This window comes from Sylvia atricapilla, chromosome 10, assembly GCF_009819655.1.
Source record: "Sylvia atricapilla isolate bSylAtr1 chromosome 10, bSylAtr1.pri, whole genome shotgun sequence".
Lineage (NCBI taxonomy): Eukaryota > Metazoa > Chordata > Aves > Passeriformes > Sylviidae > Sylvia > Sylvia atricapilla.
In genome coordinates this window covers 16,930,604-16,945,701 of record NC_089149.1, presented here as the reverse complement: position 1 = coordinate 16,945,701, position 15,098 = coordinate 16,930,604, and the positions used below count along the sequence as shown (strand labels likewise).

General features: G+C 51.8%; 2 protein-coding genes across 4 annotated transcripts; both read right to left on the bottom strand.

Annotated features, from left to right (window-relative positions):
- Positions 1 to 917: 917 nt before the first annotated feature.
- On the bottom strand, positions 918 to 4,636 carry NEU4 (neuraminidase 4). The gene is made up of 4 exons (XM_066326131.1): positions 4,591 to 4,636; positions 3,630 to 3,835; positions 3,029 to 3,284; positions 918 to 2,613 (listed from the first exon to the last, which is right to left on the bottom strand). The coding sequence occupies exons 2-4, from the start codon at positions 3,828 to 3,830 to the stop codon at positions 1,586 to 1,588; spliced, it is 1,485 nt and encodes a 494-aa protein (XP_066182228.1). The 5' UTR covers positions 3,831 to 3,835; positions 4,591 to 4,636; the 3' UTR covers positions 918 to 1,585.
- Positions 4,637 to 6,052: 1,416 nt separating this feature from the next.
- Positions 6,053 to 8,988, bottom strand: GAL3ST2 (galactose-3-O-sulfotransferase 2). 3 transcript variants are annotated; one of them, XM_066326130.1, is made up of 4 exons: positions 8,939 to 8,988; positions 8,312 to 8,398; positions 7,607 to 7,947; positions 6,053 to 7,532 (listed from the first exon to the last, which is right to left on the bottom strand). In XM_066326130.1, the coding sequence occupies exons 3-4, from the start codon at positions 7,820 to 7,822 to the stop codon at positions 6,672 to 6,674; spliced, it is 1,077 nt and encodes a 358-aa protein (XP_066182227.1). In that variant the 5' UTR covers positions 7,823 to 7,947; positions 8,312 to 8,398; positions 8,939 to 8,988; the 3' UTR covers positions 6,053 to 6,671. The 3 variants fall into 3 exon arrangements, with proteins under 3 accessions (XP_066182227.1, XP_066182226.1, XP_066182225.1); XM_066326129.1 differs by having other exon boundaries at positions 7,607 to 7,886; XM_066326128.1 differs by lacking the exon at positions 8,939 to 8,988 and having other exon boundaries at positions 7,607 to 7,886; positions 8,312 to 8,918.
- Positions 8,989 to 15,098: the final 6,110 nt, after the last annotated feature.

Below are 15,098 nucleotides of genomic sequence, written 5' to 3'. Positions count from 1 at the left end.
TTGTTATTGTAGCCGAAGTCAAACCACATGATATTCCTGGCATAAATGTTTTCCCTGTAATCTGCTGGGTGGTAATACTTTGTGAGTGATGTACAGGGATGGCTGTACCCACTGAGTGCCCCAATATTGTGACCTTGCCTTGAACTTCTCTCAGGCCACGAGCTGCTGTTTTCCTGTTACATAACTTTGCCACAAAAGTCACCATGCTCTTCATTACCTGTTTCTCCACTGTTTCCAGCTGTGTTTCGCATCCTCTGTGCCTACTTTTACACCCTTTCATCTCACTTGCTTGTTAGTCTTTAAGTTCTATTTTGCAACTTCAAGGGAACTGAAAATTTCTATTCTCCATGTTGTCTGTCATTTGTCAGCCTCCACCCACCCCGGTGGAAAATGAGACATGGTGGTGTCACAGACTGAAGGGCTGGACACTTTTGGCAGTCAGCTCACATTTAGGGGAGTTTGGCTGGTGTTTGTCACCTGCACAGGGCAGGACAGGTGAAGGAGACACCAGGAGCAGAGCTGGGGCACTCGGATGGAGTTGTGCTGGGGGAGGTAGAGCTGGAATTGAGGTGTAGCCCCCCCAAGTTGCCCCAACTGTCAGGAGCAGCTGCTGCTCATTCCCCAGGGAGCAGGACCCCACTCCTGTGCTCAAGCCCCTCCCCATAACCTTCACAGGACCCAGCACGGGCCTGAGCCTGCCTGTGCTGGGAGGGGGTTTCCCCCAGACTGACAAGGGTCAGGGGAGAGCACTGATAGCCATGGCACATTAAAAAGCCAAATTCCAGCCCAGATGAAACATTAACTGGGTCACTGGGGTGGTTGTACCCCAGCTGCCACCTGAGCATCACCTAGCCACTCACCCCCATCCTGTGAGAGGGAGAGAGAATCAGAGGGGTAAAAGTGAGGCATCTCCTGCATTGACATAAAAACAATTTAATAATCGAAATAATAATAATAAATTGTAACAGAAAGGACAATAATTAAGAGAGAGAACTAAAAGCCCAGACAGACAAGTAATGCAACACAAATATTTCCTTGTCATCAGCCCAAATATAAAACCCAGTGCCATCCCAGCTATGATGAAGGAGAGGAAGTCTACCCCTGCCCATACCCTCACAGTGACTTCAGAGACCATTGAAAAAAAGTCTTTTCACGAAAAAGAAAGAATTTGACATCATATACCATATTTATATAGCATAACTGTTTACAATGAGGGGAGGAAAGCCCTTGGAGCAGGGTGGTGCTACCAGGTATGGCACAGCTGGAGCACCACATCCCCCTGAGCCAGCACCTGGCACACAGAGATGGCACAAGGTACCCCTGGCTACCTCTCCCCTGCAGAAAAATATCTGTTTCCAGAGGTGGCTCTTGCTTGGAGAGGAGCCTGGGGCTGGGCTGGGGGCAAAAGCTTCCCTACCCAACCAAAATAGAATTTAAAAAATAGCAATAAAAATGAGATAAACCCCAGCATGGGGACACCTATCTGTGCGATGTGGCCGTGCTGGATGGTGGCAGGACCCAACCCAGGGGTTGATGCTCCAGGATCCAGCGCTGGAGTGGTGTGAGGAGCTGCTCTGGGCGGGCTCTAGGAGATGAAGCAACCCTTCCGCCTCCTTTTCCCCCTGTGGCGGGCGGGGCCGCGGCCGTGCCGGGGAGCGGCGGCTGTCAGGGGGATGTTCTGGAGCACGTCGTGCAGCGTGAACATGCTGAAGGAGATCTGCTCGTAGGGAGACTTCATCCCGTTCTCATAGAGACAGGCAAAGGCGATGGCCGTGCCGCCGGCCACCGGCGCCTCCCTGTAGGGCAGCTCCATGTAAGCCAGGTCCGAGTAGGCGCTCGGGCCCTCGTAGATGACCCAGGGCTCTGTCCAGCTCTCTGCGTCCCTGGGGAAGGTGCTCAGGTGAACCCCCATGTTGACCCGCGACATGGAGCTGGTGGGGTGGGAGTAGAGGATCCATGTTGGTGCCTGGAAGAAGGGAGTGGGGCTGGGGGTTGCTGCAGAGTCCCCCTGGGCCAAGGTGACACTGTGGACATCACGGTGATGTCCTGGGGTAGGACAATCCTCATCAGGCCTGTCTGGCTCACAGTGGTTGCCAGCGGGCAGCTCAGCACCCCCTGAATGTCGGGTGGGCAGGTGCCCAAACCCCCGGGGTGCCCCAGGGAGCGGCCTGCGATCTGAGGCGTCCCGGGAGGAGGTGGGGACATACACGAGTGGCGCAGGGAAGCCAATGACACTGCCGTGACAGCCGTGGGGCGGCTCCACCAGCCGCTGCACCAGCTGCCCCCCGTGGAAAACGGCCCCGTCATCCGTGCTGAGAGCCTGGACCCTGAAGCCCAGGGGACTTCGGGCATTGCAGTAGAGGACATTGGATCCATCCTCCTCGTCCACTGAGACCAGCTGGCACTCGCCCGTCTGCAGGTTGGGGATGAACTCCCCGAAGCGCCAGCCGCGGCCGTGGTCGTCACTGTAGAAGGCGAAGGAGTGCGGGGTGGTCTTGCAGAGCTGCCCAAAGCACTCCTTGCAGTCAATGTGGTAGCTGTAGGCAGGCACCAGCAGCCGGCCAGAGCGCAGCTGGATGCCGTGCCCAGGGCCCAGCGCAAACGTTGCCCAGTCTGGGGAGAGGAGATGGGATGGGGTGAAGGTGGGATGGGGTAAAGAGTGGCCACCATGGTGCCCTGCCATGCCCGATGTGGAAGGGTCCCCACAGCTTCCTCTCAGTCAAGCCAAGCTAAATGGTGGGGTGGGAGGGCAACAGAGCCCAGTGCTGCCAGGTTGTCCTCACACATGCTCCTACCCATGGCTGTGGGGCCTCTCCACCTTCTCCCCACCCCCAGTAATTGATATGGATACTCCCTCCATCCCTTCTCCCCGCTGCTTGAGGTCCTCATCCACCTTTTTGGAAGCTTATGGGATTCCTATGTCAAAGTCACCCCCAGCAATGCCACTGGTGGCTCCAGGAGGCCAAAACTCAGGGCCACCCCATTGCTGGCTGCTCTTTCCTCTCCTCATCCCCCTGCAGTTGGATACCTTTGATTGTGGCGCCAATGACCTGCTGCGTCAGGTCTGTGGCTGTGCTCCAGCTCAGGCCCTGGTCAATGCTGGTGACACAGCAGAGGCGGGTGACGTTCTGCCCAGTGACAATCTGGTAGGCTTCGGGTGTCCTGCCCAGCACCGTGATGAAGAAGAGGAAGAGGGTGCCCGTGAACTCATCGTAGAGGGGGCAGGGGTTCATTGACCGATGGTGCTGCAGTGTTGCTGTCTCCAGAACACGCATGTCTTCCCACTGACCAGGGAGGAGGAGAGGACAGAGACGAGTGAGGACCATCACACTTTTTTGTCCAGAGCAGCTGTGGCTGCCCTCTACCTGAAATGTTCCTAGGACACTGGGCTGGACAGAGCTTGGAGCAACCCGGGATAGCAGGTGTCCCTGCCCAGAGCAGGCCATGGAATGAAATGTCCTTTGAGGTCCCTTCCAACCAAACCCAACCTATAACCCTATGATTCACTTCAGCCATGCCAGCCTCCCCTTGCCGTGTGGCTGCCTCCGGGAGCTTGGCTGTGCCACACCCAGGCGATAAGGACAGCCCTCGGCCCGTCCCCAGCCCGGCTGGGGGCAGCCTCGTCCCACCTCCACGTGGCTGCCGTAGATGGTGCCGCGGCGCAGCACCAGCAGGTTGGCGTGGGCATCGTCGGCGCTGAGCCGCTCCTCAGCAAACGCCAGCAGCTTGGCGACGCAGGGCAGGTAGAGCAGGGCGGGTACACGGTACGTGACGCCGTTGGATTCCTTCTCAAACAGCACGGTCCGGGCCGGGAAGTGCCGGGAGCCCATGGCAGCTGCAGCAGAAGGATGTGGTGGGCTGATGAAGGTCGTGGGGAGAGGCTGCTGGGCACGGCCAGGGGCACGGGGCTGTCCTTGGAAGAGTTTGGGGTTTAATTTGGTGAGCTTGAGTTTGGGTAAGTCCCCAGGAGCAGGGGCTGAGGGGCAGGGCTGCGGTGGAGAGGGGGCTGACTGTGTGCTGGCAAGACACCACAGCTCAGAGATGGGTCAGGGCATAGGGTACCAGTGAGGAGGCTGACCTGGGGACCTCAAAATAAAATGAAATAAAATTAATTTGATCCTTAAGATGTTTGTCTGGGAAACCAATGCCAATGAGCAAAGAGCAGGATGAGATCTGCAGCTCCATGCTCTGTTTCAGCAGGCATTGGAAGGACAGAGCCCACAGATGAGATCTCTGGAGCAGTCCAGACTGTGACAGGGAGTGTTCCTGTGCCTCTGGTGCTTCCAGTGCAATGGACCCAGCCGGGCCCTTGTTCCCGCTGCTCTGTGCAGGGAACCTGAGGTGCACAGCACGGACCCCAGCTGGGCTGTCCCTGTGGCAGTGGGTGAGAGCTGTCCTCAAATGCCTTTCCTTCAGGGCCAGGTCGGCTGTCCCCAATTTATATGTCCCTACATTTCCCTGGAGATTATCCCCACAAAAGGAGATGGGCATCCACCCCCGGCTCAGCTGGAGCAGTCACCATTCTCACCGATGGTTTCATCAGGAGCTTTTGCTGATTCAATGCCCCCCGAAGAAAGTGAAGGCACTCACCGGGTCCTGCTCAGCTGGAGTGTCGCCTCTGTCCCTCGACCCCACCGGAGTAACGCCGGCTGTCGCCGTCCACCGAGCTGTCGCCTCGCTGCTTCGCCGCTCCCCCCTCCTCTGGCAGGGTCCCCCCTCCGATGGGTCACGGGGCTCCCACGGCGGTGCCCGGAGAAATCCCTGAGTCAGCAGTGGCGCTGCTGCGGCGCCCGTGGCACAAAGGCTCCGTTATGGGCTCGAGCAGAGCCGGGGGCCCCGCGGCTGCCGAGCCACCTTGCTCGGAGCCCCCGGGAGGGGAAGCGGGAATTGCTTCTCCTGCCTCAGTTTCCCTCCTCCTGCAGGCTGGGAGAGGCTAGACTTCCCTGTTCAGGGCTCCAGCCCATGTTCACCACGGGTTTACTCACAGTCCACCCCACCGTGAGTTCCCCAGCCTGGGAGCTGTGGTCCAGAGACTCCCAGCCTTTCCAGGATCCTCAGCCTTCCCAGGAGCCCAACCCTTGCAGAACCTCCAGCATTTCCAGGATCCCCAGCACCACAGAATCCACCAAGTTCCCAGGAACCCAGACCTCCCAGGATCCCCAGACTTCCCAAGACCCCTACCTGCACATAGATCAGCTACTAAGAAACTATTTTTATACCTAATATATATTTTTATATTCTAATATTCCATCTCTGTGATCAGTTTAGCAAAAATGGCTTGACAAAATTCCCATGGCAAATCATGGGATCAGAAGCTCCAAGGGGGAAACTGAGGCGGAGGCTGCTGAACTGCCCAGGAATGGCCCCTGGGATGGCCCAAGGTGACCACATGTGGCTCCAGCAGTTCCACCTGACTGCTACACAAACCTCCCAAGCCTTGGGTTAATTTTAGTGAGGGTTCCTGTAACACTGGACCGTGAAAATGCTGTGTTGTTCCTGCTGGACACTGGGCTGATTAACCCCTGCCTCAGCTGCTAAAACCAGCTGAGGAAAATCCTTGCTCTGCTTCTCCCCCCTCTCCCCCTTACAGCATCACTCCTGCTTCCCAGCTCGAGCTGCTGCCCCACAGCTTCACCATGAAGGCAACACTGCCAGCCAAGTAACCCCAGATCCATCCTGCCCCCCGGGGCCCTGCTGCTGTGGCAGAGCCAGGAGGGTTTGTGAGGATGGCAGCACCAAGCCAAACGGATTTGGTGTCACTGCTTGTCACCTGTTCCCAACACATCTGTGAGTGCCAACTTACACTGACAAAACCACAGTGTTTCAAAGCTGAGCCAGCATCTCCTCCTGCTCATGCTGGTCAGGATGGCAGCAGGGACCTGGATGCACCACTCCATCTCCTCCTAATCCACGCTGGAGTTTGGCCAACACAGCAAGGAGAGCCCCAGAAAAGCACCTGCTGATAAGAGGGTTTAGGGAATGCTGCACCCAAAGGAACAGGCACGCCCAGGGACTCTTGCCTGAGAGCAAGGGGCAAAACCACAAAACCTCTCTCACGTGGGACAGAGGCTCATTCACCTGGTGACATGTGAGAGGCACAGCTCACATGCCACTGGGCAAGGCAGCCAGCCTGCCTGGCTTTGGGCAGGATTCCTGGGAGTCCCACACCAAAGGCAGCTCCAGCAGCGTGTGGTTGTTAGTCCTCACTGAGTGTGGAATGCTGCTGGATGGGACACTCACCACCTCTACTGCTTCTTTGAGCACTGCGTCCCCTTGTCACACTCCCCTCACTTCCTTCCCCTAAACCCTCCAAAGTTAGGACTTGCTCCAGTGACCTGTGACCACACTGATGTTATGATGCATATCAAGTAAAATCAAATGAAAGCAAATGATCACGCTTGTGATTAATGATTAAGAGGCTGTAATGTCTTGGCCAGCTGCAGCCAGCCTGGCTCTCTCCAGCCAGGAGCAGGCAGGCGGGATCACTTAGGATTTGGTCAAGGCAAAGCCTTTAGTTCAAGGTCCCCAAAAAGAGACCAACCACCTAGCTGGTGACCCCAAACAAAGCCCCCAGTGTCTCCCCCTCATGCACAAGAGTCCTGTGCGTCAGTTAGGTGTCAGACAAGGGGCAATGCAAAGCAGTGGGAAGCCGCAGTGGGCTGCCATATGTCCTAGTTGGACACTGGGAGCTGCATCTCCTCCTGGCGGCTGGTCCACAGCAATGGTAATCCCACCTCTTTCCTCTTCTTGTGTGGGTGCTGGACAGTGTAAAGGTAGGATGTGTACTGGAGCTCTGGTATGACCATTTTCTGGCAGTTTCTCAGAGTCCTGTTGTCCAAGTCTTGTTTGAGGTTGTAACCCAGGATATTTGCAGCCCCTGACTGGAAAGGCAGGAGAGCTCTATTCCTGATATGATCCTTCCTCACTGCCTCCTGCTCTGAGAGACAAATCTCCATGAGTTCCTTCTGTCTGGTCCGTAGGTGATCCACCTCCTTTTCCAGCAACTCAAGCCCTATGGTCTCCTCAATTCTCCTCCAGAAGCTCCGGTTGAAGTGCAGGTAGAGCTTCCAGTCCAGTGAGCACCACGCTTTTATCTGCTCCTCGCTCTCCAGACTCAATGTCTGGACAGTGTCCTGGCTTCTGGAATTGAGCTTGAAGTAAATGACGTCATCTAGATCCCAGCACAAAGCGTGCTTCAAGAGGATCATGGACTCATCAAAGTAGTCTGCTATCAGGATGAGGTGGAAGTTCTGCTCGATCTCTTCCAGGACAGCCTGGGTGTACTTTGTGTCATCTTCCGCATTGTTATTGTAGCCGAAGTCAAACCACATGATATTCCTGGCATAAATGTTTTCCCTGTAATCTGCTGGGTGGTAATACTTTGTGGGTGATGCCACAAACTCATTCACATTCTTGGAGCTTCTGAAGGCAGGCACATTGTTCTTGTAGTAGATGTAGGAAGACTCCAGCAGAGGAATGGGGTTCCTCAGGATGGAGAAGTAGAAGGTGTTGGCTGCCATCACCCTTTTTACCTATTTGTGGGAGGAAGAAGAGGTTAGTCTTGTCTCAACCAAGTTTCTCCTCAGGTATCATGGCTCTTCCTTACCTCCAAGGGGTTAAACCGCAGGTGGTTGCACATGATGTTGTAATTTTGGCCTATGGTTTCAAAACCCTCCACAAAGTGGGCCACAAAGGTCCTTGGGTATCCCAGGTGCAAGAGCTCGTCAGCAGGGAGGGCGACAGTGAGGTTGTACCTCTCTGCAAACCTGAACATGATGTTGAGCACAGTGCTGCTGGCAGTCTTGTGGGTTTTGAGGAACATGACGTTTGTCTTGGCACGGCACGGCGTCGGAGGGATCAGCGGCTCTTTGTGGCTCTTTGAGATTCTGCAGGAAGGTGGCAGATGGGGCAAAGAGACTCTCTGGCGCTGCACCCCATCTCTGAGACCTGGGAAAGCCAAACCCAGGTGCTCCTCTGACACTACACCTGCAGATGGTCCAAGGCTGCACCCAAATCAGCCCCAACCTTCCAGTGTAGATGTTTTCCCCCTCCAGTTTTCCCCCTCTCCAGATTCTCACTTACCAAAGACTTCAGCTCAATTCCCTTTTCCCACACAGCTGATTTTCTCCCAAAGACGCTGTGCTTTGGCTAATTTGATTCCTTTCCCAAACGTGGATCTAGTACCTAGTTTTGGGCCACGACCCTTTGAGCATTTGCCCAACCCTCATGATAAATAAATCAGATGTCAGAGATCACATCCCAGCTGCTCCAGGGACAGGAAACTGTGCAGCCTTGCTTCTGCCTCATTTACCTGTAATCGTTATTCTTCATATGGAGGAATCCTGAGAGGCAGGTAAGTCCCAGGCAGAAGCTGAAAATGACAAGACACCTGACATACCTGGAAAAAACAAGAGTTTCAGTGGATTTTTATCCAATAGTAAAAAAACCCCAAACCACCACATTTCCTACCTTGCCCTCAGGAAGTTTAATCACTGTGAGCACAGTTTTATATCTCAGTTTTGACAGCCACCTTTGGACACTGAGCTGTGTCGGCAGCGCTAGTGTAAGAGGCAAGACAGTGAGAAATTGCACTTTCACTATTACTCTCCTAATTTTGGCCTTTGGCAAGACACAGTGTACTTCAGGCAGAGCCTAAGCTCTTCCCACAGCCTCCTGCTCTGCTTGGCTGCCTTTTGTTTTGCTTTTCTTTTGGTTTTCTGGGGCTTTAGAGCTTATTCACTATTCAAACTTCTAGATTATTCACCAGAAAACGAGCCCTTTGTAGGGGTATAAAGATTTCCCTGGTGAGAAACCTGAGCAGCTCCTGTAATCACATCACTCCAGAAGACAGGGATCGGAAAAAAACCCACTAAACTGAGGTTCTTTTGCAATATAAATAGGATTTTTAAAGTCAGAAAATCAAATAACCCAACGGCACCTGTAATGGATTTATTACATACCATTTTCCAAAGTGGGGGGAGGGGGGAATAATGATGAGGGAGGTGTCTTTTCCAGCACTAATTAAGCAACCATCAAAGTGTCCCTGCACATTGCAAGTGTCTCTTCCAGCTCAAACTATCCTATGGTACCATGAACATCACCAGTGCACTCCAGCTGGGACACAGAGAGGATCTTTTGAAGGTCTGATGCCCAGCTAAAAAGAATTTTTCACCACCAAGTTTGATCAGACTTCTTTCATCCTAGAAGCTTTTTTAGCTCTGTGTAATCTCATGTTTGCAGACATGCCCAAAATGCAGCAGATCTGGCTCAGGCATTACACTGTTTTGAGAAGATATAATCCCAATTTATAGCATGGTATGGCCACACTTGTGGTTTCCTCTTCAAAGGGAGCAAGCAAGTCTTCAAGCCTTCCTCCAAGAGCCCTTCCCAAAGCCAGGGAAGACCCTCAGCCGTGGCTGGTACCAAGCTCTGACAGGTATTTACAGCACAGCTTCTGCATGAAGAGTTTCGAGACAGACCTGCAGGCAAGATTTCATCAGGATTTCCTAATTTTTTGGCCCCAGGCCTGTTAGGGGGATGGGAGAGGCACAATCTCCTATCCTTGGAGATGAGATGGGAGAAGAAAGGCAGAGGCACCCATGGGCAGTGAGCAGGCTACACACAGCCCCTGCACCAGTTTTTTTGGCCTTTCATTTAAACTGAAGCTGCCATAGGTGTGGTGATTTTCCAAAGCACATCACCCTGCCTGCCTGGAAATCCTTCCTCAGCTGACATCCTCCTGCTGCACCTTTCCTGTTGAGTTTAATGGGTGCTGCAACAGTCCATTTATTAATTAGGGTAGTGTCCTCAAAATAGCGACTCTGAATGATGTTTTATGGGGCAAACAAATCACATACACCCCAAATCATCCTTAAGGCAGATCTGGATGTGCCTATGACAACATGCTTTAGAATAACTATCAATCCTTTCTGCTGCAAGAAGACATTCTCTGTAGAGCTCTGCACTTTATCACCTCAAGGCATCCCACAATATTTTAATAGTTGTTTACTTAAATAAAGGATTACACAGTGCCATTCTGCTTCCAAATATTCAGACACATTCAGCACATCGAGCTCATCTCCAGCCTAACTAGATGCTCTCAGTAGACCCATTTTGTCTGGATGTGCCCCAAGCCAAACAGCTAGGTTTTATCCCTGGGGACACAGGGAGGAATGAAGGTTTGGCTTATCTAGGCCAAAACTATGGTGGCTTTCTGGAATGGTCAGTTTTAAGGAGCAAGCGTGACTGATCTCTGCAGGACACAGTCCACACACATGCCAGTCTCCACACAGAAATGGCAGCCTTCTTATCCCAGGGGTAACAAAAACGCATTGTCATGGCATGGTGCTTGTTCCTGTGCCTGGGATGGAAGGAAGGAGGGAAGGAGGGAAGGAGGGAAGGAGGGAGGGAAGGAGGGAAGGAGGGAAGGAGGGAAGGAAGGAAGGAAGGAAGGAAGGAAGGAAGGAAGGAAGGAAGGAAGGAAGGAAGGAAGGAAGGAAGGAAGGAAGGAAGGAAGGAAGGAAGGAAGGAAGGAAGGAAGGAAGGAAGGAAGGAAGGAAGGAAGGAAGGAAGGAAGGAAGGAAGGAAGGAAGGAAGGAAGGAAGGAAGGAAGGAAGGAAGGAAGGAAGGAAGGAAGGAAGGAAGGAAGGAAGGAAGGAAGGAAGGAAGGAAGGAAGGAAGGAAGGAAGGAAGGAAGGAAGGAAACCTGCCTTCCAGCCCAGGGAACAAGGAGGGAGTGGTGACACAGAGGGAACTCTGCTGCACCTCAGCCCAGCAAAGGCGAGCAAGGAAGGTGCCCAGAGGAATGTCAAGGGCAGGGACTGAGGACATCCCCAGGGAGGAATGTGGGACAATGGAGACCCTGAGATTGAGAGGAGGGTTGCAGGTACAGGGTGCAGGCTAGTGCATTCATGGAGTCCTGTTCCTGACAACTTCAAGGAGTTGTGTCCCCATCACCCCCTGGGCTTAGCCACCCACATTTGCACTCACAGGGCTGTCACTGGCTCCAGTGGCATCTCCACATGCTCTGTGGGAATAAGGTGTCTGAACAAAAAAATCTCTCACAGAGCAAACTTAGGCACCTTTCCCTCCTCTTACAACAAGCTTCCATCATTTCTGCGCATCTTGTGCTTGGAAAGAAACGAACTCTTGAAATGTTCTAGGGTGTCCTGGGTTGTAGTTTAAGATGTATTCTATCACCATCTTCAGTTAATGGCCCACCAATGCCTTCTGCATGACTCAGAGATAACTCCCTCTGGGAGTTATATAAGCTGGGATTTGAGACAGTAGAGGCAGCCCTCACCCACTGGATTCCCAGAGGACCGGAGCTACCAGACCTTTCTACAAGATTTCTGTTTCAAGAAAACCACCTCATCTAGACTGTTTCCATCACCCTAATCAGGTTGTATTCTGATTCTGTCACTGTTTTTTTCTTTTTGTATTTATTTTATTTTATTCTATTTTATTTTCCTTTTCTTCTCATTAAATTTTATTCCTGACTTAAAGCCTCTTACTTGGTTTGTTTTCAAACCACAACATAGGGGTTTTACTGACAGAAATCGTGTAGGATCTTCACCTGGAGCACACACAGTTTTCTGAGAGAGCATACACAGTGTGACTGCTCTCCCAGAAAACAGCATAGGGCCATTGTGGGATTTGCTATCAGACCTTGCTTCCAGTACTCATTCTGGAATAAGTAACACATGACAACTGTTTGAAAGTCTGCCGAGTATGATTACACTTCAGGATCTTTATGCTTCAAATACATGTAATGGAAATAATGAGAATATCAAGAAGCATTTGGAGAATGCTCTCACGCACTTGCTGTGGTATTTGGGGTTGTCCTTTGCAGAACTGGGAGTTGCACTCAATGATTCCTGTGGATCTCTCCCAGCTCAGAATATTCTATGTCTGCAAACCTGCCCTGGGGTTTCACCCCTGCTTGGCCCCCACCACCTTGGCATATCTCTGTGGGAGCTCTAAGCTGTGTTCCCTTAGTGTCACATACCCCACTTTGTCACAACACTGCAAGTCCCTGACCTGCACAGCATCATGGAATTGTTTAGGTTGGAAACACCTCTAAGCTCAGGCGAAGCAAAGTTCAGAAGAGAAAATCCCAACTCAAATGTTGCACTGAAGTTAGCCTGAATGAGCCTGAAAAACCTTTGAGAAGTATTTGGGAGCTGATTGCTAAGACACAAAATTCTAAGAAGCCAAAAAAACTGACGGAGCACGTGGCAGGGCTGGTGCCAGAGGTTTCACTTGCTTGTCCAGCTTGTGCTATCTCCCCTCTGGGAAGAAAACATGGAAAATGACCTCTCTTAGAGATGCAGGTATAGATGCTTTAAGGCTTGAGACCCCCTTCTTGTTCCTTTGGCTTCAGCCGAAAATAAGAGACATCTGCATCAAACTAACAAGATTCTTTTAAATTAAAGGACCTGGAAAGAAATACTAACGGCAAAATGAATCCCTTCCCTGGAGCAAATTGTAACTAACTATAGGTTATTAACAACTTCCAGGGATTACTTGAACCAGACCTTCCTGCAAAGCAAGTTTTAGTTCGGCACCCCGAGCACCCAGCTCCCTCTGCCCTTACCTTGGAGTGCTCCCAGGGCTTTTCATTCTGCTGCGAGCTGGGAAATATCTCCTTTGCAAATCGACTACAGTGCCTATTTGTCTCCTCTGGCTCTTAGTGATCACGTCTCTATTTCTAGAATCCCTTCACAGCTATAAATGGCTGGGATAGGTGAGGACAAAGGGAGTGGCTAGGTGTTCCCAGAAGTGGGTGGGAGTTAATTAATAAGCCATGAAAAGCGCTGGTATGGTAGGACTCAACACAGGTATAAAGAGCTGCCTCGGGATACAGCGTTCTCAGCAGCTTTGGCGGGAAGGAAAGGTTTAACTGAGATTCCTTAGAGGGGATCCCTTTCTCTCCTGGCTGCAGGAGGGAGGCGTCAGGGGCTCACAGCAGGATCCGAGCAGGGAGCTCGTGGGGGGCACTGGACCTTTGTCACCCTGCACAACATCACATTCCCAGGGGCCACGGTCAGTGCCTGCTGCCCCTTTTATCTGCTCCTTGCTCGGTGGGTAAGGACAGGAATACCCTGCCAGACACATTTGGCAAGAGCAAATTAGGGACAACAGCAAAAAAGGAATGGTGTTCAGCTACAGAAAATTCCTCTTCAAACATTTAGACTTCAAACTTTTTGGCAAAAAAGCAATTATTGTAGCTGGAGGTTTAAGAGCTTAACAGACTTGGCTGTATCCAGGCCTTGAGACAGAGAAATTCTGCCCCTAAAGATGCATTATTTTATGCTTTATCTTTGGTGTTACTAACAACGGTTACAATTCATATTGCGCCAGAATTTTAAGATTCCACTGAGGCTGCTGTACACCAGCACTTCACAAACTGGGTTTGATGGCTGCTGTTTGCCCTGAGAGAGCAGAATCTGTCCTGCACGTCTGGAGGTGGGCTCATCTCCCCACTCCCCATACAGGGATGAAGCCAATGCTCTCCTCATTTGGGCAACTAAAAGGGTACTCACATACCCCAGCCTGGATTAGGGGCGATTGAGTTGTTTCTTTGGTCTTTTATAGCCATGCTGTGTTCCATGCACCTCCTGGTGGTCCCCTTTCCCTCCCTACACACAGTGCCAGCTTTCTAACCCTTGTAAGCTGTTGGCCCAACGTGCCCCACCAACAGCCAAATCCTCAGCACTCCAGGATCCTTCGCCTACCTTGCTACACTTCCAGAGCACCCAAATACACAGCATTTCTTTTTAAATCACAGCTTCCCCAGACCAGCCCCAATTCCAGCACTTACCAAGATGCAAAGATTAGCAAGGTGTAGGGTTGCTTTCCTTGAGTTTCTTGGTAGAACCTGAGTCAATGTGCTCTTTTATGGAGAATTTCTAGGGTTACTCTTGGCATAGCACCAGCTGCTGCTAGCAGTGGGGGGGGACATTTCAGCGACCTCTTTCTCCTGTTACATTACACACGTCAGCTGTGCCATTTCTCGCTCAGGAGCTGGTAGAGCCCACGGACAACAAAAGCCCATTTTTTTACACTTTTACAATTGATTCATTGCTCTCTCCTGGGGTGTTGTACATGAATCATCAGCTTTGGTTACACCAGAAAAAAAGAAAAAAAAAAGAAAAAACAAAAGAAGGTGCCAGGCACGAATACTTGCCTTCATGTAGAGGTGGGCTGCTCAGAGACTGGGGCAGGGAAGGGCAGCCAGGTGACACAGGAGGCTGAGGTGTGATTCATCACTCCATCCTGCCTCTGCTTCCTGTTGGGGGTCAGGCCCTGGGAGTGGTCGGCCCCTTGCAGCAGGAGGGGGAGAATCAGAAAGTGGAGATGCAAAAACTCGTGGGCAGTTGAACAGGCAAAGCAGAACCTGCACATGCAGACAAACCAAAAGGAATTCCTTCCCTGCTTCCCACCGCAGGCAGGTGTTTGGCCATCCCAGGAAAGCTGGGCTCCATCACGCATAACGGTGACTTGGGAACACCCCCCTTCCTCCTTCCTCCTCAGCTTTTATTGCTGAGCTCGGCCTCCTACAGTGAGGGAGACCTCTGTGGTCAGTCAGGGCCGGCTGTGTCCCTTCCCAGCTCCTTGCACACCCCAGCCCCACGCTGGTGGGGCAGGGTGAGGAGCAGAAAAGACCTTGATGTTGCGCAAGCACCACTCAGCAACAGCTACAACATTCCTGTGCTTCCACTGCTGATCCAAACAGAGACCCAGACTGGCCACTGTGAAGAAAATTAACTCTATCCCAACCATAAATTTGTACAGAGAGACGCAAAACCAGTAGAGAGAGCCAACTGTGCCAGAAGATGATTGGTTCTAAGTGCGGACCACCCACAGCATTCTAGTATTTAGGTCTGTCTCAGAAAAACTAGAATTTTGGACAAGAAATTCCTGTCACAATGATTCTTTCTAAAAATACACATACACGTACATAGCCTGTCTCTCCCTCCTACAAACAACAGTACACCACTATGTGAAAGCATCCCTTAGAACACAGAAGTAAGGTCTAGGAAAGATATAAAATGACCCTACACTAACACTCCCTTGTATTCCCTCAGGGAACTGCT